The sequence below is a fragment of the Callospermophilus lateralis genome, chromosome 1, assembly GCF_048772815.1.
Source record: "Callospermophilus lateralis isolate mCalLat2 chromosome 1, mCalLat2.hap1, whole genome shotgun sequence".
Classification (NCBI taxonomy): domain Eukaryota; kingdom Metazoa; phylum Chordata; class Mammalia; order Rodentia; family Sciuridae; genus Callospermophilus; species Callospermophilus lateralis.
The window spans coordinates 156,950,312-156,977,675 of NC_135305.1; the positions used below are offsets into that span (position 1 = coordinate 156,950,312).

The 27,364-nt window shown below is 40.5% G+C and overlaps 1 protein-coding gene across 6 annotated transcripts; it reads left to right on the forward strand.

Annotated features, from left to right (window-relative positions):
• The first annotated feature begins 5 nt into the window (after positions 1-5).
• On the forward strand, positions 6-25,727 carry Anapc7 (anaphase promoting complex subunit 7). Of its 6 annotated transcripts, XM_076851037.2 has the most exons (12): positions 129-190; positions 3,681-3,890; positions 4,974-5,160; positions 7,798-7,917; positions 13,843-13,954; positions 15,068-15,221; positions 15,865-16,007; positions 17,672-17,789; positions 18,840-19,036; positions 22,183-22,407; positions 23,291-23,441; positions 24,944-25,727. In XM_076851037.2, exons 2-12 carry the CDS (start codon positions 3,880-3,882, stop codon positions 25,131-25,133), a joined length of 1,608 nt encoding a protein of 535 aa, XP_076707152.1. In that variant the 5' UTR covers positions 129-190; positions 3,681-3,879; the 3' UTR covers positions 25,134-25,727. The 6 variants fall into 6 exon arrangements, with proteins under 6 accessions (XP_076706966.1, XP_076707245.1, XP_076707152.1 ...); XM_076850851.2 differs by lacking the exon at positions 3,681-3,890 and having other exon boundaries at positions 6-190; XM_076851130.2 differs by lacking the exon at positions 3,681-3,890 and having other exon boundaries at positions 126-190; positions 4,949-5,160.
• The last annotated feature ends 1,637 nt before the right edge of the window (positions 25,728-27,364 follow it).

Genomic DNA, 27,364 nt, shown 5'->3' on the forward strand with positions numbered 1-27,364 from the left:
CGCCATTTTGGAATCTTCGAAAAGGAAAACTTGCCTGCCGGCTTTTCGCGCCGCTACAGCCGCAACTACTTGCGGTTTTGCCGGGCAGAATGAATGTGATAGACCATGTGCGGGACATGGCGGCCGCGGGGCTGCACTCCAACGTGCGGCTTCTCAGCAGCTTGCTACTTACAATGAGTAATAACAACCCGTGAGTTGAGGCGGGGAGCGGCCTGGGCTGAGGAGAGCGGCGGCGGTTTGGGAGCCCGGGCCGAGGCGGTATTCTGGCGGGAAGGAGTGGCCGCGGATCCTCGGTCAGCTGCGGCCTCCGCTGACAGCCGACGCGGGAACGCGAGTAGTGTCCCGGGGGCCGGCGCCGCGGTGCGCTTCTGCCGAGGATGTGGCGAGCGCTGGCTCCGGAGAATGGAAGGCGGAGGCCGAGGTCCACGCTGGCGGCGCTTTCCCGCACGTTGGGAGCGAAGGGTTTCCTGAGGCGTCTGTTGCAGGATAAAGCGATTGTCACATCGCTGGGCTGAATCCTCCCCTCCCGGCACCTTCCCAAGAACGGGTTTTCGCTCGCTGCCGCTCTGACCCAGTGCCCTGGTTTTTATGTCCTTGTCCTACATCCGAGATGGGTATTTTCCCCCGCAGGACCCGCTCTCTTAACCTTGGAACCCCCTATAAACGGGAGGTTTCGTTGATGGGGCAGGGGAGTGGCGCCTAATTTTAAGGACTTGGCAGCTGTGAGAGCAGCGTCCCCTTCCTTTTCCGCTGCCGTGTATTAAGTCTTAGGTGAAGCACAGGGTTCATCCTTGAGCTTCCGCCCCTTATTGCTCCCAACCACCTGCCTTCCCCATCCCATCTCTTCCCCAGTGCCCTGGCCTCCTGGGCTCTGTTTTCTGGTGCTGGACCACACAAGCAGGCTCTCAAGTCGGGCTCTTGTACTTGCTGTTTGGAATCCTCACCTCAGGGTTGCCTCCTCGTTTAGGTTTCAGCTCAGATACCCTCTTAGCCACTCTGACCCCAAAAGTACAGTTGCCCTATTTTGAAGAAGCACAGCGCCCATGCCATAGCTCTGTTCTGATGTGTTATAGACATCCATATGGAGATAGGGAAGTGAAGTACTTTGATCAAGTTCACACATCTAGTAGGTACAGAAGTCTCCATTCTGACCCCCACAGTCTGCTGCCTCCTTATAGCATTATAATGAAATCGACTCTGCACCCTTTTGTGTTTGGCCTGCTCTAGAAGGTGGTCCAGGTCAGAGAGGAAAAGGCTGTAAAGTGCCTGCAGCGCAGTGGCTGGGCCCCATTTCACTTCCACTAGTGCGCTTTGGGCCTCAGTGGTAAAATCATCCTTTATGGCCATCCACTTAGTGTTGACAGTAAGGAACACTGGCCTCTGCTTGCCTTCTGTGTTTATTCTGGAGACTTTTACTTGGTTCTGAGTGATTTCTCAGAGCATCAAGTTTCCACTATTGGGGATCAACACACTGTACATTATTCTTGGTTATTGATGATGTAACAGGATAGTTTGAAGCAGTTTGGTGATTTGGCTAGATTAAGTTTAGTTAGCCTGAGCTTTTTCACATTAGGTTAGATTGGCAGTTCTTAGTTTCAGCAAATGTTTAAGTTCTGATCTTTTATCATTATTATATTTTGAAATTCATTGAATAGGCAATACATACACTGAAAAAAAAATTAATCAGTAAAGAATTTGTGTGCAGATCAATCTCTGAGTCTTGAACCTCCGCGCTACTGTTTTTCTTCTCCAGAGGCAACAACTATTAGGTTTTCCATGTATCATTCCAGAGATTGTGTGTGTGTGTGTGTGTGTGTGTATGTGTAAGTGTGTAATAGGCAAGTGTGTTATATAAGTATCTGAATGCTTCCTGTGGATGTAGTAATATTTATCAAATGATTATTTATCACTGAATACAAAAAAATAGTTATTGCTCATTGAATACATTGACTCTGGGTGTTGGAAAAGCTCTTAAGTCATCTGAACTATCCCTTTTACTCTTTGAATTTTCTTTTGTATCTAAATACGTATATATATAGTAGATGGGCACAGCACCTTTATTTTAATGTGGTGCTGAGGATTTAACCCACTGCCTCACATATGCTAGGCAAACACTCTCCTGAGCTACAACTCCAGTCCTCCTTGAATTTTCCTTATAACTTTATATCCAGTGTTTAGCCTGCTATCTTTTTCGGGGGGGCAGGGTGCAGGGGCATTGTTGGGAATCTCCAGGTCTTGTGCATGCTAGGCAAGCACTCTACCAGTGAACTACATCTTCTGTACCTCTCCCCTTTTTTTTCAAAGTTTTAATTCACATATAGAATTAATCATTTTAAAGAGAACGGTTCTGGGGACTGAGGTTGTGGCTCAGCGGTAAAGTGCTTGCCTAGCACATGTGGGGTGCTGGGTTCTATCCTCTGCACCACATAAAAATAAAAAGTATTGTGTCCAACTACAACTGAAAAACAAAATACTAAAAAACAACAACAACAAAAACCAGTTCTTTGGGTTTTAGGGTATTCATAGTGTTGTACCACTAATTCCAAACATTTCATCATCTCCAAAAGAAATCTCTTAGCAATCATTCCCCTATCCGTTTTACCCTGGCAGTCACTAATCTATGATACCTGTTCTTTTCTGTTCTTTTTTTTTTTTTTCAAGAGAGTGTGAGAGAGAGAATTTTGTAATGTTTATTTTTAAATTTTTTGCGGACACAACATCTTTGTATGTGGTGCTGAGGATGGAACCTGGGCCGCACGCATGCCAGGCGAGTGTGCTACTGCTTGAGCCACATCCCCAGCCCAATACCTGTTCTTTTTTAAAAAACATTTTTCAGTTGTAGTTTTGATATAATGCCTTTATTTTATTTTTTTTATGTGGTGCTGAGGATCAAACCCAGTGCCTCACACATGGCTAGGCAAGCGCTCCACCACTGAGCCACAGCCCCATCCCCTGGTACCTGTTCTTGATATACCTTGGTTTGTTGGCATATTAACTGTATACAAAGTTCTTTGACTCTGTCTTTTCATTTTAAGCAGTTATGGCTTTTATCTGTCAAAAGGGTGTAAATTTGGGCTGAGGATATAGCTTAATTGTAGAGTGTTTGCTTTGCATGCACAAGGCCCTGGGTTCAATTTCCAGCACCACACACACACACATACACACACAAAAGTGTAAATTTATCTTGAGAAGGAGGAGTGGAAGGAGAATTGTGAGTTCAAAGCCAGCCTCAGCAACTTAGCAAGGCTCTGAGCAACTCAGTGAGACACTGCTGAGGGGGCTGGGGTTGTGGATCAGTGGTAAAGCGCTTGCCAGCATGCATGAGTCCCTGGGTTCAATCCTCAGCACCGCATAAAAATAAATAAAAGATTAATTGACAACTAAAAAATATTTAAAAAGGGGACGATGGGAATGTGGCTCAGTGGTTAAGTGCTCTGGGGTTCAATATCCACTCCCTATCCTCCCAAAAAAAGGAGGTTGGGGTTAGGGGTGCAGCTACTGCTTGCCTGACATAAAGAGGTCCTGGGTTCATTTGATCCTCAGCACTATAAAAAGCAAGAGAATGGTAGCCAGACAGTTATAATGCTTGTGAACATATTGAAGGTTAAAGAAATAGTTTTGAAACATACCGTCTTTAAATTCCTGAAACTTAAGGAGATAAAAATGCTTCTATTGAGCAGGCATGGTGGCTCATGCCAGTAATCCCAGAAGCTCAGGAGGCTGAGGCAAGAAGATTCAAAGTTTGGGGCCAGCCTGGACAACTTAGACCCTGGGTCAAAAAGTAAAAAGGACTGGGGTGTACATCAGTGGTAGAATGCCTCTCTGGATTCAATCCCCAGTATCGTGCAAAAAGAGAGAGAGAGAGAAAAAAAAAAAAGGATGCTTCTAGTGTGAGTAAAGTTTACTCTTCCTTTTTAATTTATTTGTTCTGTGGTGTTAGAGATCAAACCTAGGACCTCACACATGCTAGGCAAATGCTTTACCAGTGAGCTACATCCAAAGTCTTAAAAGTTTACTTTTGCATGTAAAATTAAAAAGACTTTGGGGCTGGGGATGTGGCTCAAGTGGTAGCGTGCTCACCTAACATGCGTGAGGCACTGGGTTTGATTCTCAGCACCACATAAAAACAAAAATATTGTGTCCACCTTAAAAAAATAAATAAAAAAATAAAAATAAAAAGACTTTATCAAACATAGTCAGTCCTCGTTCTGTTGCACTCTGTCCCATTGGCTGTTTCATTCTATTCTCAGACTGATATTTTCTTCAGTATTTCAAGAGTTTTGAGGTCCAGTTCTCTTTATTCATCCCCTTCCTAGGAAGAAGGGGTGAAGTTTCTCTTTTCCAGGTCTTTAGCCCTTCTTTGGTAGTATTAGTTGTCATTGTGATTGCTCTCCTTTGTTAGTATTATCCTTAAAACTTGATGTTAGGAGCTTGTGGATGAATGTATATCAGACTGTTAAAAGGGTTTGGAGCAAAAAAGGGGAGGAAAAGATACTTTTTTTTTTTTTGTATATTTGTATTCGGTTTTTATAGATATCATTGCATTTATATTAAATAAAGAATAATTTTAGTTACATTAAAACAGCAATTTAGGGCTGGGGATGTGGCTCAAGTGGTAGCACGCTCGCCTGGCATGCATGCGGCCCAGGTTTGATCCTCAGCACCACATACAAAGATGTTGTGTCCACCGAAAGCTGAAAAATAAATATTAAAAAAAATTCTCTCTCTCTCTCTCTAAAACAAAACAAAACAAAACCCCCAGCAATTTAAGGCAGTATCCTAGATATGTTGGTTATAGTAACATAGAGTTTATTTCTCATGCCTCTCAGTTTAGGGACAAGCCCTTAAGGTGTATTAAAAATTTTAAACTGCCATTATTCAAAGCTTTGTGCTAGACTTATATGAACACTAAGGTGCTCTTTCTAATATTTCAAAATAACCCACGTAGGGGGTGTACTTTCTTTGTTTTCTAGTGAGTTATTCTCCCCATCTCAGAAGTATCAGCTTTTGGTGTATCATTCGGATTCTCTCTTTCATGATAAGGAATATCGGAATGCTGTAAGTAAGTATGCTATGGCTTTACAGCAAAAGAAAGCCCTAAGTAAAACTTCAAAAGTGAGACCTTCAACTGGAAATTCTGCTTCTACTCCACAAAGTCAGGTAATTTAAGATAGAGTTGTGAGTTTTTTCTTTGTTTTTCCAGGGTTGGGGAAGGGGGCTGTGCTGGGAATTGAACCTGACACCTCATGTATGCTAAGCATATTGTCTGCTACTGAGCTACACTGTCAGCCCCAAGACAGGTAATTCAGAAGATGACTGACTAGATGAACAAGATGATAAAATAAAAAGTAATTCAAAAGGAAACTGAACAGCGAGACAAAGATGAAAAACTACTTAGATGTAGGAACCTACCCAACCAAGCATTAAAGGACAAGAGCAAAATTCTTGTGGATGAATCTAAAATGTAAACCGCATAAACAAAGTTATGCATCATTCTTCCCTTTTATAGAAACAGAGCTTAAAATGTAAGGTGTTTTGTGATTTTAATGAAAATGCAGCTTGTAAAATGTCATTCAGTTTTAGGCCTGTGTGAGAACACAGTAAAGTTTATGGGAAAGAATTTAAAAATTTCTGGCAATTTTGGTTGCTTGATAGTTAAATAAATTTAAGCAATAAAATTGCAGTGTCTTCACCATTTGACCATATTATTCCATTGCTAGGAATTAATCCTAATAACAAATTCACAAAAGGTTTTCAGGGATGCAGTATTGTTTATAAGAAGAAACTGGAAGCAAAAGTGCTTATAAGCAGGTTCAGATTTCATGAAGTAGAATATGATGAATTATTGAAAAAAGACAAATGAGGTTAAAGTATATGTGCTGATTTGAAAATGACTATGTACTAGTAAAATAAGGTTTGAAGCAATATGTCAATACTATTTTATTTGAAGGTGAGAATTTAGTGATACATAAATACATCCTGATACATGTTTTCAAATATATGTGGATAATGAGCTTGAAAATATTTTGTGTATGAAGGAAATAAATTTAAGTGGAAAACTAGGGAAAGAAAACATTTTGCTTTTTTTTTAAAAGGTGAAATTATGCCTAACTTTATTATTTTTTTTCATTTCTTTGTTTTATTGTTTTAATTAGTTATACATGACAGTACAGTGATCTTGACATCATACATTTGAATCAGATGGGGTATAATTTCTCATTTTTCTGAGTGTACAGGTTGCAGAATCATATTGGTCATGCAGTCACGCATATACATAAAGCAGTAATAATGTCTATTTTATTCTGCTGTCCTTCCTTTCCCCCTTCCCCTCCCCTCCCCTCCCATCACTTCTCTCTACCCAATTTAATGTGACACAGTTCTTTTTTTTTTCTTTTTGACATTTTGCTTTTTAGTTTGAATCTGTTTTTAAATTTCTTAGTATACATAAAATGTTAGGTGAACTATAAGTGAAATTATCAGTCAGTTTTTCTGCTTTCAATTTTTTCACATTAGAAAGAAAAATTAATTTTTTTAACCTGTTCAGCTTCATCTTTTTTTTTTTTTTTGAAATATTTATTTTTTTCGTTGTACACACTACCTTTATTTTGTTTGTTTTTATGTGGTGCTGAGGATTGAACCCAGAGCATCCCATGTGCTAGGCGAGTGCTCTACCACTGAGCCACAACCCCAGCCCCTTCATCTGGTTTTATTTATCTTTATGTAAAATCTTTGCTTTCTATTATTAATGATGAGCTGATTGCAGGATTTTCTTTTATTTTCTGATACTAAATGTAAGTCATGTATATTACCCAGATAGAATCATTCATAAAAATAGTTAATATGTAGAGTATTCCATTTGCCAAGTATGATGCTAAACTTCTTTTGTGTGTGTGTGTACTGGAGATTGCAGGGGCACTTTACCACTGAGCAACATCCCCAGCCCTTTTTTATTTTATTTTTTTTGAGACAGGGTTTTGCTGAATTGCTTAGGGCCTCGCCAAGTTTCTGAGGCTCATCTTGAACTTGCAGTACTCTTACCTCAGTCTCCTGAGTTGCTGAGATTACAGACATGAACCATCATGCCTGGCTTGTTGCTATTTTTTGTTGGTACTGGTGATTGAATACAGTACTTCATGTATGCTAAGCAAGTACTCTGCCACTGAGCCACCTCTCCTAGGCCTCCATTCATTCTCACCCCTCCTCTCCCTTCCCCTTTGTTGTCATACTCAGTTACCCAGGCTGTTCTCAAACTTGTGATCTTTTCTGCTTCTGCCTCCTAAGTGCCTGGGATCACAGGCTATGCTAAACTTTCACTTTTCATATAACTTAATACATTGAATCTTCATGGAAGTTTTTAAAAATTAAGATATAACTCACATGCTGTTATTTCATCCTTTTTAATGTATACGATTTAGTGAGTTTTAGTATAATCACAAGTACTATCTAACTCCAGACATTTTCATCACTATAGAAAGAAAGCTCATGCCTTTTGGCATTCATTCTACATTCTCACATTCTTACCCTTCTCCCCAGCCCCAGTCCCCGGCCCCCTGGCAATCACTAACTTTTTTTGTTCTTGGGGATTGAATCCAGGGATGCTTTACCACTGAGCTGCATCCTCACTGAGCTTGCCTTTTTAAAAAAATTTTGATACAGCGTCTTGCTAATTTGCTGAGGCTTTCCTGAAACTTGTGATCCTCCTCCCTCAGCCTCCCAAGTTGCTGCAATTATAAGTGTGTGTTGCTGCACCTGGCTTGAGACCATATTTTTAAGAATTGGTTTTTCATTGTCTCTTAGTGTCTTCCATCTGAAATTGAAGTGAAATATAAAATGGCTGAATGTTATACAATGCTAAAACAAGACAAAGATGCCATTGCTATACTTGATGGGATCCCTTCAAGACAAAGAACTCCCAAAGTAAGTTCAATTAGCAGATTGTTATGTGATTCTTCCTCTGCATCCCTCCCTTCTCTTCCATGTTTTCTCTGTTCTTTAGGAAGGCCATCTGAACATTGTACTCATAACTGTCTCACTTTCTTCCGCTGTTAATGAAGTAGAGATTTAGAGGTGATTGACCTTCTTAAGAGACCTGAAAATTCAGCTGATGAGTAATAACAGCTGGACAATGTTATGAGTATATATTCTTTGGTATTTGTTTCTGTGGGGAAGAATGATTTGCAAAATGCTTCCAGGTGGCAAAACCACTTTTTTTAGAACTTCATTTTTTGTATTCCATAGATATATCCATTTGATAGTGGGAATGATTTTATTCTTTCATTTTCAAATTGTACATAAGTGTGGAATATATGTTTGTGTTTGATTTGGCAGCATGTTATAGTGAAGAGTGTACCTTTAGCTGAAGTCAGAGATCTGGTGTCTTTTTTGCATCTAGGGCACATGTGACTTACATACAATTTAAGGTTGGGCAAATTAACAATCTCTGGTCTTCTTTTTTTTTTTTTTTTTTTTTAAACCTTATTTATAAAATAGGATAATAAAAATCTGTTAATTTTTGTGACAACTGAATTGTGAATTGAGCTCATGTATATAAAAATACCTTTTTTTTTTTTTTTTTTTTTTTTTGGTACTAGGGATTGAACCTAGGGGCACTTAACCACTTAGCCACATCCCCATCCCTTTTTATTTTATTTTTTAAAATTTGAGACAGCATCTTGCTAAGTTGCTTGTGTTGAACTTGCAGCCCTCCTGCCTTAGCCTCCCAAGTTGCTGGGATTACAGGCATGTGCCATCACACCTGCCATAAACCCATGCTTTGTGCATATAAGACAAGTGCTCTACCATTTAGCTACATCTCCAGCCCTAAAAATACATTAAAAAAAATTTTTTTTTTCAATTGTAGATGTGGTGCTGAGGATTGAACCCAGGGCTTCATGCATATGAAACAAGCATTCCACCACTGAGCTACAACGCCAACCTTAAAAATACATTTTTGGGGGTGGGGGATGGGTAACCAAGAATTGAACTCAGGGACACTTGACCACTGAGCCACATTCCCAGCCCTATTTTGTATTTTATTTAGAGACAGGGTCTCACTGAGTTACTCAGCACCTCGCTTTTGCTGAGATTGACTTTAAACTTGTGATCCTCATGAAACCACCATCTGACCCAGCTATTCCCCTTCTCGGTCTATTCCCTAAAGACCTAAAAAGAGCATGCTACAGGGATACTGCTACATCGATGTTCATAGCAGCACAATTCACAATAGCAAGACTGTGGAACCAACCGAGATGCCCTTCAATAGACGAATGGATAAAAAAAATGTGGCATTTATACACAATGGAGTATTACTCTGCATTAAAAAATGACAAAATCATAGAATTTGGAGGGAAATGGATGGCATTAGAGCAGATTATGCTAAGTGAAGCCAGCCAATCCCTGAAAAACAAATGCCAAATGTCTTCTTTGATATAAGGAGAGTAACTAAGAACAGAGTAGGGACGAAGAGCATGAGAAGAAGATTAACATTAAACAGGGATGAGAGGTGGGAGGGAAAGGGAGAGAGAAGGGAAATTGCATGGAAATGGAAGGAGACCCTCAGGGTTATACAAAATTACATACAAGAGGAAGCGAGGGGAAAGGGAAAAATAATACAAGGGGGAGAAATGAATTACAGTAGAGGGGGTAGAGAGAGAAGAGGGGAGGGGAGGGAAGGGGAGGGGGGATAGTAAAGGATAGGAAAGGCAGCAGAATACAACAGACACTAGTATGGCAATATATAAATCAATGGAAGTGTAACTGATGTGATTCTGCAATCTGTATACGGGGTAAGAATGGGAGTTCATAACCCACTTGAATCAAAGTGTGAAATATGATATATCAAGAACTATGTAATGTTTTGAACAACCAACAATAAAGAAAATAAAATAAAATAAAGATATTGTGTCCAACTACAAAAAAAAAAAACTTGCGATCCTCCTGCCTTAGCCTCCTGAGCCACTGGCATTACAGGTGTGCACCACCACACCTGGCTTAACTAAAAATACTGTTCTGTTGGGCTGGGGTTGTAGCTCAACGGTAGAGCATTCGCCTAGCATGTGCGAGGCCCTGGGTTCTATCCTCAGTACCACATAAAAATAAATAAATAAAGTTATTGTATCCAACTACAATTAAAAAATAAATATTTTAAAAAATTACTGTTATGTAGAGAATATTGGGTGTCTCTATCAAATTTTTTGAAGCCCCCTTTAGAAGAACAGTGTGAATCCTTGCTCTGAGTATTTAATTCATGTCAGAATTTTTTTGTTTGGTACTGGCGATTGAACACAGGAGCACTTTGCCACTGAGCTATATTCTCAACTTTTGTTATTTTTTGAGAAAAGATCTCACTGAGTTGCTGAGATGGGCTTAGAACTTGTGATCCTCTTGCCTCAGCCTCCTAAGTCTCTGAAATTATGGGCGTGTGCCACCATATCTGGCTAGAATTCAATATCCCAGGTTATCACCTGTCCTTACTTAATTGAAAAAATTTTTTGTGCAATTTGTGTTTAACAATGAGGAATTTAATAAGTATTCTGTGTACAGCTAGGCACAGTGGCCTAGGCCTGTAGTCCCAGCTGCTTTGGAAACTGAGGCAGAAGGGTGGCAAGTTTGAGGCCAGCTTCAGCAAGTTTGAGACCCTGTCTCAAAATTAAAAATAAAAAGCACTGAAAGCCTGGAGTTGTAACTCAGTGGTGAGAACTCCCCTGGGGTCAATCTCCAGTATCACCACCACCAAAAAAAAAAAAAAAAAAGAAAGAAAAGAAAAGAAAAGTCTGCACATCCTCCTGCACCTGAAGACCAGGAATCTAAACAGTAGAAACCTGGTGTAGTTAAATTAGTACATCTTAAGTGTTGCTGCATTTTCCTGACAACCCAACTTGATGAGAACGTGTTTAAGTTTCTCCTGACATTAAAGATTATTTACTATTTTAAATTGGTTATTTCTGGAGGTTTTTTGTTTATTTGTTGTTTTTTGTTGCTGGGGTTTAAACCCAGGGCCTCCAGCATGCTAAGCTTGTGTTCTACCACTGAACTCCATTCCCAGCTCTATTTTTCTGAATTTTATTTATTTAGTTTTACATATTAGGGATCATACTCTAGGGCCTCACACATAATAGGCAAATACCATACCACTGATCTGCATCCCCAACCTGTTTTAAAATTAAGATATTTCCTCATGGGGTTGGGGTTGTGGCTCAGTGGTAGAGTGCTCACTTAGCAAGTATGAAGCACAGGGTTTAATCCTCAGGACTATAAAAAAATAAATAAATAGATGGGGTTGTGGCTCAGTGGCAGAGCGCTTGCCTGGTATGTGTGAGGTGCTGGGTTTGATTTTCAGCACTGCATAAAAATAAATATAAAGTATTGTGTCCATCTACAACTAAAAATTTAAAAAAACAAAAACAAACAAAAAACCCTCAACAACTTGGAAGTAGCTGGGTGTAATGTTGTCTGCGTGTAATCCTGGTGACTCTGGAGTATAAGGCAGGAGGATCACAAGTTCTAGATCAGCCTCAGCAACTTAGGAAGATCCTTGGCAACTTAGTGAGATCCTGTCTCAAAGAGAGCTGGGGATGTAGCTCAGTGGTAAAGTATCCCTGGGTTCAATTCAATACCAAAAAAAAAAAAAAAAAAGAAACCCAAATACTTAGAAGTATATTATGGACCAATTTGTCTCTTAATAGGTTTGGATGCTATATATTAAATTTCATTCTAGTATTCTGTGAGTTTTTTCCTACCTGAGAATTAATTTCTTGCATGTATGAGAAAGCGTCTGCTGCTGTACTCAAGGCCTTTTGGAAGAAGCTATTTTGATTATAAACTTTGAACGACACTATTCCTTATCAGAAATGCATTGTAATCTCCTTCTTATTGACTTGGTGTTTGGGGACATTTTTGGAAATCATTAATGGCAAAAAATTTTGACTTTACGGCATCCAATGCTTGATGTTTGCAATCATTATTTTAAGAGGGTCTAGAGGAGTCTGTATTTGTTAGGAGTACAGTAGAGCTCTTGTAGCCAGGAGCAAGCAAACATGTGCCTCAAAAATAAACCTATGATATTTACAGTTTTTCTTTCTTGTCCGTTAGGGAGTTAACTGGCTCCTCAGTCTGTGTAAAGGACAAGGAAGTGAGTCAAAATACGTCTAAATGAACATCTGTTAATGTATGGTAAACACCACCACACATTCCCTCACACTTAAAGGAAAATTCCAGTGTTAGATTATTCTATCTTGGCAAATCTTCAACTTTTAAGAGTAAGCATACCAACACACAATTTCTCAATTTTTAGGAAATAATGACTACTTGGGTTTAGAACTGGTGGAATGTGTCTTTACTGTTTTCCCAAGTAAGGATCCGTTTTAAAAATTGACTTTTCCTCTCAGTAGCACTTAAAACTTGTTCTTTTGAGTGACAGTTAAGTAGTTTAAAGGAAATTTTTATATTTGTTGAGACAAATGGCTCATCAGTTTGTTAATATCAAGCAGTAAAGGAAGAATCTTAAATTTAACCTTTTATTCTTTTGAAGTATTGGCACTAATACTGGAGTTTTCCTTTAAGTACCTTCCTTTGCATATTCAAAATAGCCTAAAATGAAATATCTGAAGCCAAATAAAAAATAATTTTATTTCGAGTGTTTTATTATTTCATCATTTGGATTAGTGTGGATTCATACTATTCTGGGATGTTTTATACATTGTAGGTCTGTAATTGAAACAGATGTTCTTCAGAGCATTCTTTTGAGTAAATACCTGGCATGCCAAGTCACAGATAATTGAAGATATTGGGGGATTGACTTTTTTCTTGTGTCTTCACATTGACTGCTTCCTTAGGTTAATGATCTGCCCAACACAGTATTGTGTTTAAATTGAAACAGTGGGTTTTTTCTTTGTACTATTAAGATCATTTATCCCTCTTCTGTAATTTCCACATTGTTTGTCACTTTTAGATTTTCTTTGTTGTGTTCTCAGGAAGGATTGCTAAGAAAGCTTTACTTAGTTACTTATTTAAATTGTGTTAAAATACAGATGTCTGCACTGGATTTAAATAGTGTAGCTATTCATGGTAATTTCTATAGGTCAGTTTGAGTTGAATTTTTGTAACATGATTTTGGCAAGTTAGTATTTAAGGGTAAAAGCTTTGTTAGAAAGGCCAGATTCTAGTCACTAGTGTAATTGACAAAAAGAAGCCAAGTATTTTACCTCTGTATCTGTCATTTCCTTTTGGGGAAAAATTCATCTGATCCTTTTTAACTAGTTATGCCAAGAGTTCTTTGCTTTCTTATGTCTCAGTATTAATTGAATTTAAAGTATTTGAATGTAAGCACTTCTTGGATAGTTCAAGAATGAATTACGGTAACTAGAATTCTGGAATTTATCAAATGAATGTCATTTCCATTTCTAGAGGCAGCATCTTTGGTCCAGATATTACTGGACGTTTTAGTTAGGTAAATGAGAGGGTAATGTGACTTTTTCCTTTTAGGAATGGGAGGACTTAGAAAAAGCAAGGATAGTAATGTGATTTATTCTTTGCTTTGAAGAATAGGGTTGGTCTTTTTTTTTTTTTTTTTTAATTTTTTTTAGTTGTAGATGGACACAACATCTTTATTTTTACTTGGTGCTCAGGATCGAACCCAGGGCCTCACATGTGCAAGGCAAGCACTCTAGCATTGAGCTACAACCCAGCCCAGGATTGGTCTTTCTTTCTTTGCACAGAGCTCTGGGTAGATTTTCCAGTAAAAAGTAGAGTAGTAGCTAGTAATAAAAATCAGAACTTTTTGATGGTGAGATTTTTTTTTGCAGTACAATATTATCTTATTGTTCTTTATTTTTGATTATACAGATAAACATGATGCTGGCAAACCTGTACAGGAAGGCTGGTCAGGAGCGCCCTTCAGTCACCAGCTATAAGGAAGTACTGCGGCAGTGCCCATTAGCTCTTGATGCCATTCTAGGTACAGTTAATTTTCTGCCTGTTTTCCTGGAATGTCAACTGTCAAAGATAGTGGTTCCCGATATGTTAGAATAGTTTTTGTTTGTTTGTTTTTAATGATACTGGGGTTGAACTCAGTGACACTGTACTATTGATCTATATAGCCTCTGTCCTTTTTTTTTTTTTTAATTTTTTTAAGATGTTGATAAACCTTTATTTTATTCATTTATTTATATGCAGTGCTGAGAATGGAACCCAGTGCCTCACTAGACAAGCACTCTGTCACTAAACCACAACTCTAACCCTCTTTTTTTTTTTATTTTTTAAGACAGGGTCTCACTATCTTAGTGAGGTTTGGCCCGCTTATAATAACTTGTAATCCTCCTGGGTCAGATTCCCTAGTTAGTGGGATCAGGTATAAATCACCATACCTGGCAGAATAGAGTTTTTAAAAAATTCCCTACATCATCGCATATTCAATCAAGGAAAAAAAAATTATTTGTTTATTTATTTTGAGATAGGGTCTTACTAAGTTCCTGGGGCTGGTCTTGAGCTTGCGATTCTCCTGCCTCTGTCTCCCGGATGTGTGCCACCATGCCCTGCTTCTGTCAAGAAATATTAAGCAATCTTCTGGGGCTAGGGATGTAGCTCAGTTGTAAAGCACATGCTTAGCATGCTCAAGGCCTTGGGTTTGAGCCCCAGCACCGAAAATAATAAGTTATTGTATTTCTGTCATATGTGTTTTTTGTTGTTGTTATTGTTATGTTGTTTTTTTGTTTTGTTTTGTTTTTTAGTGCTGGAGCTCTAATCCAGGACCTTGCTTGTACTAGACAAGCACTCTACCACTGAGTTACACCTCCAGCCCCTAGTGTATTTTTTTTTTTTTTTTTTTAGTTTTAGATGGACACAATACCTTTATTTTATTTGTTTATTTTTATGTGATGCCAGGGAATGAACCCAGTGCCTCATTCATGCTAGGCAAGCGCTCTACCACTGAGCTACAACTCTGGCCCCCTTGTGTATCTTTATTAGATAGGGAAGGGGTGCTTGTAGCGTAGGGAAGTTGTAGACTGTTTCTTGCACTGTGGAAGAGGGCATTGCCTCACCACTTTTTTCCTGTTTTCTGCTGGGTTAGGTTTGCTATCCCTTTCTGTAAAAGGTGCAGAGGTGGCATCAATGACTATGAATGTGATCCAAACTGTGCCTAACTTGGACTGGCTCTCTGTGTGGATCAAAGCATATGCTTTTGTGCACACTGGTGACAACTCAAGAGCAATCAATACCATCTGGTAAGAACCACAGCATTAATTCCCTGTTCATGAGGCCCTTTCCTCATCTGGAAGTCTGATGTGTTTAAATTAGTAAAACAGAAAAATGAAGTGCTTATTTCTTGGTTTGTAGCAGTTGTCCTTGGGCTTTGTTAATTGGAAATAAAATAATCCCTGTTGGAAACCTATAAAAATGTACAGTTGGACTGAGTTCAGATCTATATGCAAAGGTAAAGAGCAAACTGCCATTTTGTGTCATGCTTAAACCTAGAAGAAAACCTTTTTGATCTCCCTGGAAGCATGGTTTATTGCAGCATCTAACCTAGATTGCCCCTTAGGACTGGGCTTTTCCTTCTATTTGGATATAGTCCAAGAACAAGAGACGGGAGTTTTTGTATTATGCAAAGCCATCCAGTTGAGTAATAAATAGCTGTCACTTGTGAATGACATTGCATTCAGCTCCATGTAGTGTATGTTGTCAATTGAAAAATTGCAACAAGGAATTTCTTTCTAGGTAGTGAGTAGTGTCTGCTTTATTGTGTATATTCAAAGTTTTATGAAAGCTTTCTTGCATACAGAAAAAAAAGTAGTGTCTCTATGCCAGTTCCTCTGATTAAGCAATTAAGGGTCTAATTGTAAGATTTACTGTTTAATATCTTTTAAGTTCATTGGAGAAAAAGTCCTTATTGCGAGATAATGTGGACCTACTAGGAAGCTTGGCAGATCTGTACTTCAGAGTTGGAGACAATAAAAACTCTGTTCTCAAGTTTGAACAGGCACAAATGCTGGATCCTTATCTGATAAAAGGTAAGTAATTCTTGGGGCAAGATGAGAGTGTCTATAGAGGGGCAGATCAGAAGATAGGCAAGAAACGTGGCATGAACAGGTACTGTTTTTCAGGGAAAATTTTTTGAGGCTTATTACATTGGTCTTTTACTCTTTATTTATGTATTTTTTAAGTTCCTGGCATGTCTTTTTAACATTTTGATGATTCATTTTAAGCAGTTATTTTTGCTTGAATTCAAGTACAGTCTCTTCACAGACATTACTTGGCTTCCCCCCCCCCCTTTTGGAGAGAGTCATAGCTCTTTCTTATGAATTATAAATTTATGATGTGCCTGATTTGGATGGCATCCCAAGAACCATAATATCATGTTAGGGAATTTAGTTGTACTGTTTCTGTAGCATAATTAAGAGAGAGTAAGAAAAGGATTAGGAGCAGACAATAGGAAAACCATTGATCCGAAAGAAGATTGCAGCTGACGGAAGGAGGCATCGGGCCTTTGAAAAACTGGCTGTCAGGTGACTGGCAGTGAGTGCGTGCTCAGGAATAGTGAAGAAATATGATCAGCTAGATAGGCTGACGTCTGTTCGTAAGGCCTCAGAGAGACCATTAGAAAAATATGCCTTGTAACAATAAGCAGCCTTTCAGACTTTTTTTTTTTTTTTTTCCTTTTGGTTCTGGGAATTGATTCCAGGAGTATTTTACCACTGAGGCTGCATCCCTATCCCTGCCTCTCCCACCTTTTTTTTGAGACAGTCTCACTATCACCAAGTTGCTGAGGCTGGCCTTGGACTTGTGATCCTTCTCTTTTAGCATCCCAAGCAGCTGATTTCAGGCGTGTGCCATTGTGCCTGGCCAGTATGGCAAACTCTTAATAAGAGGAGGGGAATTTTCACAAGCAAGCAGATGAGGGAACAGATACAGAAGGATGAATTTGTTTGTTGAAGCCTCCCTCCTGCCTGGTGTTTATTCCTGTTTCTAAGCTGCCTATGCCCGTGATGAAAATGAGCTTTAGAAAAATTAGTCTGGCAGTAGTTGGCAGCTTAGACTCAGAAGCATAAACCCAAGACTTTGAGCCAGAGGAAGTATTGCTATAATTTTGGCTTGAAAGGAAATTTTAATGGGAATCTGAAGGGATAACAGAAGATGGGTATGGGTGACAGCAAGTCTAGGCCCTTTTTATAGACTTCGAGTGAGAACGAAGTGGGATCAGGGGAGCACAATCAGGAGTAAGGAGGGGTGGGGATCTTTAATGAACTGCATTCTAGAATGAACTACAAGCTTTTTCTGGAGTAGGCCAACTTTTTGTGAGACTGATTTTTTCAGCATAGTAGAGCTCAGAGGGAGCATTTATTTGATGCCTTTTTTGGGCCCTTTCTGGTTATTCATTAGGAGAGCTGTATATCACACCACAGAAATAGGGACAAACAGTTCCTGAAAATAACAGGCTTTTAAATTGTGAGATATATCCTTCTGCTTCTTTGCCTTTTTTATTTTGGATGAGTTTTCCTTTTTAATAGTCATTTTGTAGGGAAGTAGTTGTGGAGGAGTCCATGATGATGGAAAGAGCTCAGACCCTAAAGCAGCAGGAACCTCAATGTGGGTCTGCTTGTTAGATCCTACTCCTTTTTAATGACTTCTTTGATTACATTAAAGGGCCTCTTCTCATCCTGTCCTCCTTTTTTAGGGATGGATGTATATGGCTACCTCCTGGCACGAGAAGGGCGGCTAGAGGATGTGGAGAACCTTGGCTGCCGTCTTTTCAATATTTCTGATCAGCATGCAGAACCCTGGGTGGTCTCTGGGTATGTTTGTGCATTCCCTTTTCTCCCTGGTTTTCAGTAGATTCTTTTAAGAGATTGTAGGTATATGAATTGAAAGCACTAGTTTAAGAGATAATCAGGCTAATGTTTTGAATAACCAATAAAAAAAAAAAGAAAATAAAAAAAAAAAAAAAAGAGATAATCAGGCTGTCTCCAGTGACGTATGCCTAGTAATCCTGGGACTCAAGAGGCTGAGGTAGGAGGATTCCAAGAACAAAATAAAAAATAAAAAGGGCTGGGGAATAGCTCAGTGGCCTAGCATGTAAAGTTCCTGGATTTAATCCCCAGTTATCACCAAAAAAAAAAAAAGAGGGGAAGGGAGATAATCAGGCCTTAATCAAATCATGACATTTGATTTTGTTTTGTGATATAAGGATTGAACCTAAGTCTATGGTGTGCTAGGCAAGTACTCTACCACTGAGTTTCATCCCTGGCCTGTGACATGTGATTTTAGATGCATATTGACCTCTCTGGGTTTTTTTTTTCCCCTCAGTTGGAAAATGGGCTAATAACTTCCTACCCTACTTCTAGGGGTAAGCATTAAATGACACAGTGAATGCCTCATGTTTTAGCCCTGGGCTTTACTCAGGATGACCTCCATTGTTATTTACCTCATGGTTGGGAATGTAGCTCAGTGGGAGAGTGCTTCTCTAGCAAGTGTGAGGGCCTGGGTTCAATCCCCAGCACTGCTCCCTACAAAAAAAGTAAATAAATAAAACCTGTATTGTTATTTACGTGGCTTTACAGATTCTCTGAATGTCTTTCAGCTCATAACAGGTATCCAGATCATCAGATTCTTTTCTGTTTTTTTCTTCCTTGTTAAGCTTTCCCCCTTAAAAATAAATAAGAAATTAAATATTAAATAAAAAATATAAATTATATATATATTTTTTGTTTTCACTAACATCATAGCTTATAACTGTAAGTGTGGTTTATAATGAGGATCATATATAGGGCCTTCCTTCTGATTTGTGCATGAAACTTCTTTATGGTCCCTCTCAGGTAATTTCTGGTGTTTTTTTTTTCCTCCAGGTGTCATAGCTTCTATAGCAAACGCTACTCCCGAGCCCTCTACTTGGGAGCCAAGGCCATTCAGCTGAACAGTAACAGTGTGCAAGCTTTACTACTTAAAGGAGCAGCACTTAGGAACATGGGCAGAGTCCAAGAAGCAATAATCCATTTTCGGGAGGCCATACGGCTCTCACCTTGTCGCTTAGATTGTTACGAAGGTAAGATCATTATAACTAGCGGGGATTCGAAGCCATGGTAGCTGCACTCAGGTGGAAGGTTTCATCAGGCCCACAGTTCTAAACTCTTATGTATTGGAGTCATCTGAGGAATCTTTTCAAAAATCAAGCTGCCAGGTCACTCCAACATAGATGAAAACATGGGCTGTGAATTAGCTGCTGGTATTTTTTGAAGATCCCAGGTGGTATTAATGTGCAGACAGATTTGGGAATCATGCATTAGGCATTTTACATTAATTAGTGGTGTCACTGGGTTTTTCACCCTGCATTTTCTAGAATGAATTCTCCCCACCTTTTTATTTTAATATATTTTTAATTTTAGATGGATATAATGCCTTTATTCTGTTTAGTTTGTTTGTTTGTGGTGCTGGGGCTTTGTGCATGCAAGACAAGCATTCTACCAACTGAGCCATATCCCCAACCCGTTTAGTGTTGGGTTTTTTTTTTGTTGTTGTTGTTTTTAATATTTATTTTTTAGTTGTAATTGGACACAATATCTTTGTTTTATTTATTTATTTTTATGTGGTGCTGAGGATCAAACCCAGGGCCTTGCACACGCTAGATAAGTGCTCTGCCACTGAGCCATAACCCCAGCCCCCTGTTTAGTGTTTTTATGTTGTGCTGGGGATTGAACCCAGTGCCTCATGCATGCTGGGCAAGCGCTATAGCTCTGAGCCACAAACCCAGCCCCATTTCTCTGTCTTTTTTTCTGGTTTTTGGTGAGGGGATACTTGGGATAGATTTTTGTCCTTTTTTTCCCCCTTCAGATGTAGCCCAGTCATTAATGAGAATCTCTGCCAGGCCCTATGCTAAATTGCTCAGTTATGTCTTTATTTTCCTAGTCATCTTACCTTATTTTGGACCACAGATGTTACTGATAGAGTAACACCATATCCGTGAACAATGTTGGCTGTGGGAACTAGTTGTCCATTGTGACCTTCAGAGTGGGCCTGATTGGGGTTCAGCTTTTTTGTTGTTGTTATATAATGTTTTAAGTTCATGTGAACTGACCCTAGGAGCTCAAAGAAACTGTGCCAGCCTCAGCAACATTTGGTGACTCAGTCACAGACGTTAAAATAGATCTTACAAGATGCAGTTCCTCTAAAACATATTTTTGTAAGAATTTAAAAATAAACCTAGGAGTCTAGGAGTGATTTGATCTTAACAGGAAGATGAGTTCAAATTTGAAAGTTGGAGGAAAGAACAAATTTGCTTATAGAGCCAGAGAGCTATGCTTATTGTAAATGTGTTGGGGGAATGGAAATTGCCTTTGTTCTTAAAGAAACTCCAGAAAACTAAGTCTCTGTTTTCAGATTAAATTCTTTTTTTTTTTTTTTAAGAGAGAATTTTTTAATATTTATTTTTTAGTTTTTGGCAGACACAACATCTTTGTATGTGGCGCTGAGGATTGAACCCGGGCCGCATGCATGCCAGGCGAGTGCGCTACCGCTTGAGCCACATCCCCAGCCCCAGATTAAATTCTTAAACCTGAAACTAAAACTTCCCTCTAAGCTGTATTGGTCACACCAACTCCTTTCTGCAGCACCCCTGTTTTGCCCAAGTACAGGAATGCCTTTGGATTATCCCAGTACCCCAGTGCCTGGATGGAGATAGTTAGAGCATATGGGGGCATCAGATTTCCCCAGCGGGCCAGTGAGGCTTCTCAGGCTACTCTTTGGAAGATTTGGATCTCCGTAACTGGTTATACCTTCTGGCCATCTCCAGTGGAGCTTTCTCCCTTTGCTGGTGCATGCCCTTGATTAGTGAGGTGCATCCCCCCCAGGGCTGGGATTGAAGAAAGGGCCTCTCAGGCATTTTAGGCCAGTGCTGTACCACTGAATTACATTCCTAGCCATTTTTATTTTTGAGATAGGGTCTTTTTTTTTAGAGAGAGAGAGAAATGAAGTTTAATATTTATTTTTTAATTATCGGCGGACACAACATCTTTGTTTGTATGTGGTGCTGAGGATTGAACCCGGGCCGCACACATGCCAGGCGAGTGCACTACCGCTTGAGCCACATCCTCAGCCCTTGAGATAGGGTCTTGTTAGCTCAAGCTGCCTCCAGCTTGGAATCCTTCAGCCTCAGCCTCCTGAGTAGTTGGGATTTACAAGCATGTACCACTAGACCTGGCTCTTTCCATTTCCTTCTGAAGTTTCAATACTCAATAAGTAGTTGCAAACAGCTGTATTTGGAACCTAACATGTTGCCCTTTAGAGTTAGGTAATTTCTGGTTAAGTAACCATAATGTGTGGAAGAGTGTGCACGAATGTTATAAATGCTGCTAGGGTGGAGGAGTTTTTGGAGAAAATCTGCCAGTGATTGTGTGGGTTTGGGGTTTAAGCTGTTTTTCTGTTTTTGATGAGTGCTTTGTGCCAAAAAGTTCTTCCCCTGTTCTCAACTTCTTGGCACAAAGAGTTGAGTTTTCTTGAAGTGGCTCCATAGGGCATCTCACTGTGGGTGTGAAAAGAGAAAGGAGCTGCCAATCTTGGTATATTGGGTCTGTCTGATTAAGTGCTTTCCACCTAATGTGAGAAGGCCCTCAGCAAGTGCCTTTGGAGATAACTTCTGTGTTTCAAGTCAGAGTCTGCCTTTCTCCCCATATGGCTTGATAGTAGGTTCTTTAATTGATAAAATAGGACTTTCACTTTTTACCTTCCCTCTTAAATATAGGTCTGCAGGTGATTGAACACAGCCAGAGAGTAATGGCTTAAGGCAGTAGAATCTTGAGTTTCATTGGAAACATTATCTCTCAGTACTTTAATCTTCTGGCCACACAACAGAGTAATGATTAGTGTCACATTTGTTCTTCAGTGTTCAGATGTTCTGCCCACACGCTGCAGTTTCCTTATGCATGCTTGTTTCACTAACTGAAGGTGCATTTTCAGGGCAGGCTTTTTCCACGTCTATCAAGTGCTCTGGTTAGAGCGCTCTTTAGCTATTCCATCAGCACATCCTCCAGTCTAATCTTACCATCAGTTGTCCGAGGGCCTGCCCTTTGTCTAAAACTTGGAAGGTTTGCCATTTGGAACACTGTCAGAATGGAAGCTTGGCTTATTGAACTTCTTTGTGTGTTTTATTTTTTAAGGTAATATGATTGAACTTCTTTGTGTGTTTTATTTTTTAAGGTCTCATCGAATGTTACTTAACCTCAAACAGTATTCGAGAAGCAATGGTAATGGCTAACAATGTTTACAAAACTCTAGGTGCAAATGCACAGACCCTTACCCTTTTAGCCACCGTTTGTCTAGAAGACCCAGTGACACAGGAGAAAGCCAAAACTTTGTTAGATAAAGCCCTGACCCAAAGGCCGGATTACATTAAAGCTGTGGTGAAAAAAGCAGAACTACTTAGTAAGTATGTCTTCTATTTTGCCCATTCAACATTCATTTCTTTTTTTTTTTTTTTTTTTTAGTTTTTTTTTTTAGTTTTAGGTGGACACAATACCTTTATTTTATTTTTATGTGGTGCTGAGGATCAAACCCAGTGCCTCACACATACAAGGCAAGTGTTCCACCACTGAGCCTCAACATTCAGCCCCTCAACATTCACTTCTATAAAACCAAGTGTTAGTTGCACTCTCCATTCCCAGCTGGTTACAGATGACCAGATAGGTGTGTGTGCCTTTTGCAGCAGGTCTGAGGCTGCTTGAATTGGTTTAGCACACAACCAAATGTACCTGGCTTAGACTTGATTGATTTGGCTTGAATGGTCTAAATTGGTTAGTACCTGTTCAGCTTACTTTCATCTGATTTTAGTTGTCCTGAGCTAATTTGGGCTGGTTTTAGTTTGAATTGTTTTTGAGCTATCTGGATTCTCTTATGAGAATTTTTTTTTTTTTTAATGAAAATGTTGATTTGGGTTCATTGGCTTTCTTGCTGGCAGAGTCCTGAGATAGCAGTAAGGCATCACATGGTGAGAAATGGGGGTATGTCTTTTGTCCTGATTTATGATGACTCCTGGATTTGGGCCAATCTAACAAATCAAAATAAAAAGCAGCTTGGCTTTTTATTTGGATTAACGTCAAGAATACCTTTGAAAAATCAGAACCCAAGCCACAAATTTCCTAATGAAATAGGAATTCAGTTGCATTTGCTCTCACTTTGTGTCACACTGTTATTCTGAGGATGGCTACAAAAAAACTGTCAGATTATGATGGTTGTGGTTACATGTATAGAGTTGAGCTGGAAGTATGATTTCAAAATTTTGATGAAGACAGCTAGGCTCTTTTTTCAGGTAGAGAACAGAAATATGAAGATGGAATTGCCTTGCTGAGGAATGCACTGGCTAATCAGAGTGACTGTGTCCTGCATCGGATCCTAGGAGATTTCCTTGTAGCTGTCAATGAGTATCAGGAAGCAATGGACCAGTACAGTATAGCGCTCAGGTAGGCACTCAGCCTCTGGCGGGGCAGGTTACAAAAAGGGGAGGAAAGGCAGGGAACTGTGTAGCTGGAGTTCTAGAAAGACACACACACTGCCCACAGTGGAAAGCAGAATAATAATTGTAATGGCAGAAGAGTTAAATTTGTGAATTCAACCCTTGTGAAAAACTTTTCTTAAAGTATATTAACAACATTAAAGAGCCCATACCACTGTGGCATCCTGTTCTTATACCTAGAATATATTTTATATTCTGCATTTTCCAATCAAAGTATTGTAAGTACTTTCTCATGTTCCTACCTGCTTTAGTAGTCAAGAACTTGAATGCTTCTTCACCACTGTCATCTTGGGCAAGTAACTAACATGTTCTTTTCTCTACCTTATTGGGTATTAAATGAGGATTAAATGATTATTCCAGGTAAAGCTCTTGGCACGGTGCCGGGCACATAGTAAATAATAAATAAATAGTGGTCACTGATGTGATTTCTTTGAGGGAGTCTATGTGTCCGCAGGGTCACAGTGAGGTAATGTCTGTAATTGAGTCTGATCACATACATGCATTCCCTCATACAGAGGACAGTTGAACAGCACTTGTGTGCCTGGCCAGTGACCACTGGGATTGCTTAATTCCGGACTCTCCTCATGTGCACACTGGTGATATCACCACTCATGCTTTCCTAGCAGTCTATAGAAGGTTGGGTGGAGGCCAGAGGGCTGGAGCATCAGAGAAGAGATGTTAGAAATCAGCCTGCATTTATGTAAATAGAAATGGGATTCCAACATTTGTTTTAGCTGCTTTTTGGAAACTTAAAAGCAAATGGGGAAAAAAAAAAAAAAAAGCCAGACTTTGATTAGAGGTGAATTGGCTAGGCCAGTGATGGTTACAAAGTCAAGAGGAAACATTCCCTAGAAGTCAAATAAATGAATGTTCTAGAGGCTTTGCAGTTTGGGGGTTTGGCACATGTAAATTCTTGGCTGCGATATGCACATGCCTGGGTAGAGGTAGCCTTGGTCCTGAGGTCTAATCTAGGAGCTTGACATCTATTCATGGCATGCCACAGTGTTTTTACTTGACAACTGAAATGCTGATATGTCACTGTGTCATAAGAGCACAGAGCAGTTGTTCTCACAGAAGAATAACTCTAACCCTGCAGCTCAAAAAGCCCTACTTTTAAGAAATTACATTGAGACTTTCTGTTAATGTTTGCCACTTTTTCATTGCGGTGTCTGGAAGCCTCCTCTGGCAGAATGCTAGGGGGATAGGTATGAAAAAGTTTAAGAAACTTGTGGAGAAAAAAAATCAAAATCTTTTGAGAATTCCAAAAATTAGGAAAAGATTTTTCCTTTTTTCACTTCTGGTGTTGGAAGCCCTCAGTCCGGGTTGTTGGGAGACACCAGGTTCTGGCAGTTGTTCTGCTCATTTCACCTCCCAGCCAGCTAGGTGTCAAGTCATTCTGCTGGAAGAAGGCAGAGATTCAGGCCTCTCCTTTGTTTTGTTGTCCCCTAGTTTGGACCCCAATGACCAGAAGTCTTTAGAGGGAATGCAGAAGATGGAGAAGGAGGAGAGTCCCACAGATGCAACTCAGGAGGAAGATGTGGATGACATGGAAGGAAGTGGGGAAGAGGGGGACCTAGAGGGCAGCGACAGTGAGGCGGCCCAGTGGGCCGACCAGGAGCAGTGGTTCGGCATGCAGTGAGGGGCACCGGCTGCCCGCCTGGACTGAAGGAGCTGGAGGAGCTGCTTCCAAGAAAACAGTAACTGTGTATGCCTGCAGCTGGGCCTTCTGCCCCTCTCTCCCGAGTTCTAGTCGGGACTTTGTTTAACAGTGGGGCTGGCCAGTCTTCCATGTGTCTCCATCCTCCCCTGCTCTACCAGGGAGGACGAAGGCGTGCTCATGCTGGGGCTTTGGTCAGAGCACTTTTGATGTTTCATTGCTGAATCCAGAAGCTGGAAGAATGGAGCATTTTGTCTGTGACATGGATGGGTTTGAAGGAGTGACCCACCCTCCGAGAGGAAGAGTGTCATCTCCCAAGGACAGTAACATGGTCTGGCCCTATCAGAGAGGGTTTCCTGGTCCCAGAAGTCATTGTCCTGTGCTGCCCATGCTCCCCTGGTGACTTGCTTCCTTCTGCAGTGGTGGTTGATGCCTTTAGCTGGCAGTTGCTGTTTTGCAGAACAGCTTTCCTATTTGCTGAGCTGGCACCTTGCCTTGGTCTGAAAAGCAGGTGTGACAAGAGCATGACCAGGGTGCACCTGGGCAGTGGAGTAATAAAACTGGTTCATACAGTCATGGTGTGGGGTGGTTGGAATGGAAGCCTTTTTACAGGCTCTTAACTCTTTTGGCCTCTTGATCAGAATTTACTAATCCAGAATCATTTGCCATAAATAGATTCCCTTTCCCCCTAGTATTGGGAACCAGGAGGGCTGAAACCTCAGTGAGCTCATCTGGTTCATCTGTTTGCATTTTTGGTTACTAAATTTCCCTGGGCCTGAGAGTCTTCAGCCAAACTTCACATGGTCAGTCTGGCTCCTTCACTTGGGTCCCTGGGAGGTGTCAGACCCCTAGTCCCAAATTCTCATTAAAACAAAATTAGGCCAGGTGCAGTGGTGCATATCTGTAATCCCAATGGCTCAGGAGACTAAGACAGGAGGATCGCAAGTTCAAATCCAGCCTTAGCAACAGTGAGGCACTGTCTCTAAATAAAATACAAAATAGGACTGGGCATGTGGCTCAGTGACTGAGAGCCCCTAAGTTCAATCCCTGGTACCAAAAAAAAAAAAAAGAAAAAAATTAGGCTGGGCATGGTGATACGTGCCTCTATTTCCAGACACTTGGTAAGCTGAGGCAGGAGGATCTCAAGTTTAAGGCAAGCCTAGGCAACTTAGAATCTGTCTCAAAATAAACATTTTTTAAAAAGTATCTCAGTGGCAGAGAATACCTAGGTTCAGTCTACAGTACTGAAAGAAAGTAACCTATCTAAAGTGTTTTTAAATGTAAATTTGGATTTTTTTTTTTTTTTTTAATTGGGGATTAAACCCATGGGTACTCTGCCAAGCTATATCCCCTTTTTTTGGACTGGGTTTTGCTAAGTTGCTGAATGTTCTAAATTGCTGAGGTTGACCTCAAATTTGCAAATCCTGCCTCAGCCTCTCTAATTGCTGGTATTACAAGCATTTGCCACCTCACCTGGCTAAAATGTGAATTTGATGTAAGTGAGAAGTTTAAAATGGGCACAGTAACTGTGAAAGTGGCCTTCGTTGGGAGGCTCAAGGTCTGTGCTGGGCCACTTGACCTGAGCCATTTCTGATGAGCCCGGTGGGCAGCTGGAGGAAATGCACAGCCAGGAGAAGGTGCTGCCTGAAGCCTGGGAGCTCTGTCAGCTCTGTGACCAGTCAGGGCTTTGAGAGAAACAGTGAAACCTCTGCTATCGCAGACGGAGGAAGCCAGGCTCCGCCTGCAGTCCTGTTTCTGCAGGTCAGGCAAGGTTCCTGTGTGCATGGGATGTGCCTTGGGGCCTGGGCCCCTTTCCTCGGCAGGTCCCTCAGCTCTGCCAGGAGCCTCTGGGTCCCTGTGACCTGACGTCTGCAGGCCTCCATCCTGGCAGCACCACAGCTGTCTTCCTCATGGCTCGGCTCCGCAGCTCCAGCACTGGCTCGTGACTTGGGGGAGGGGGTGGTAGCTGTGGCCTCGGGGCTAAGAACACAATCCAGGTCCAAATCAAAGATTGAGATGGGGTGGGCACTGCATTGCATGACTGTGATCTTGAGAAACAGGCAGGATAATCCCAAGGTCAAGGTCAGCCTGGGCCACTTAGTAAGACCCTGTCTCAAAAAGATTTAGGGGTATAGCTCAGTGATAGAGCACCCCTGGATTCACTCCCCAGTACAGAGTAGAGGTATGGGGGTGGGGATTGAGCTTGGCCCTGT

What these genes read in the sequence shown, in the direction of transcription:
- Anapc7 (XM_076850851.2), top strand. Translation starts at nt 90, where the DNA reads ATGAATGTGATAGACCATGTGCGGGACATGGCGGCCGCGGGGCTGCAC. An exon ending in AGCTCTTGATGCCATTCTAG is followed by an intron (nt 13,955 to 15,067) that starts GTACAGTTAATT and finishes CTGCTGGGTTAG; the next exon opens with GTTTGCTATCCCTTTCTGTA. An exon ending in TCGCTTAGATTGTTACGAAG is followed by an intron (nt 19,037 to 22,182) that starts GTAAGATCATTA and finishes TTATTTTTTAAG; the next exon opens with GTCTCATCGAATGTTACTTA.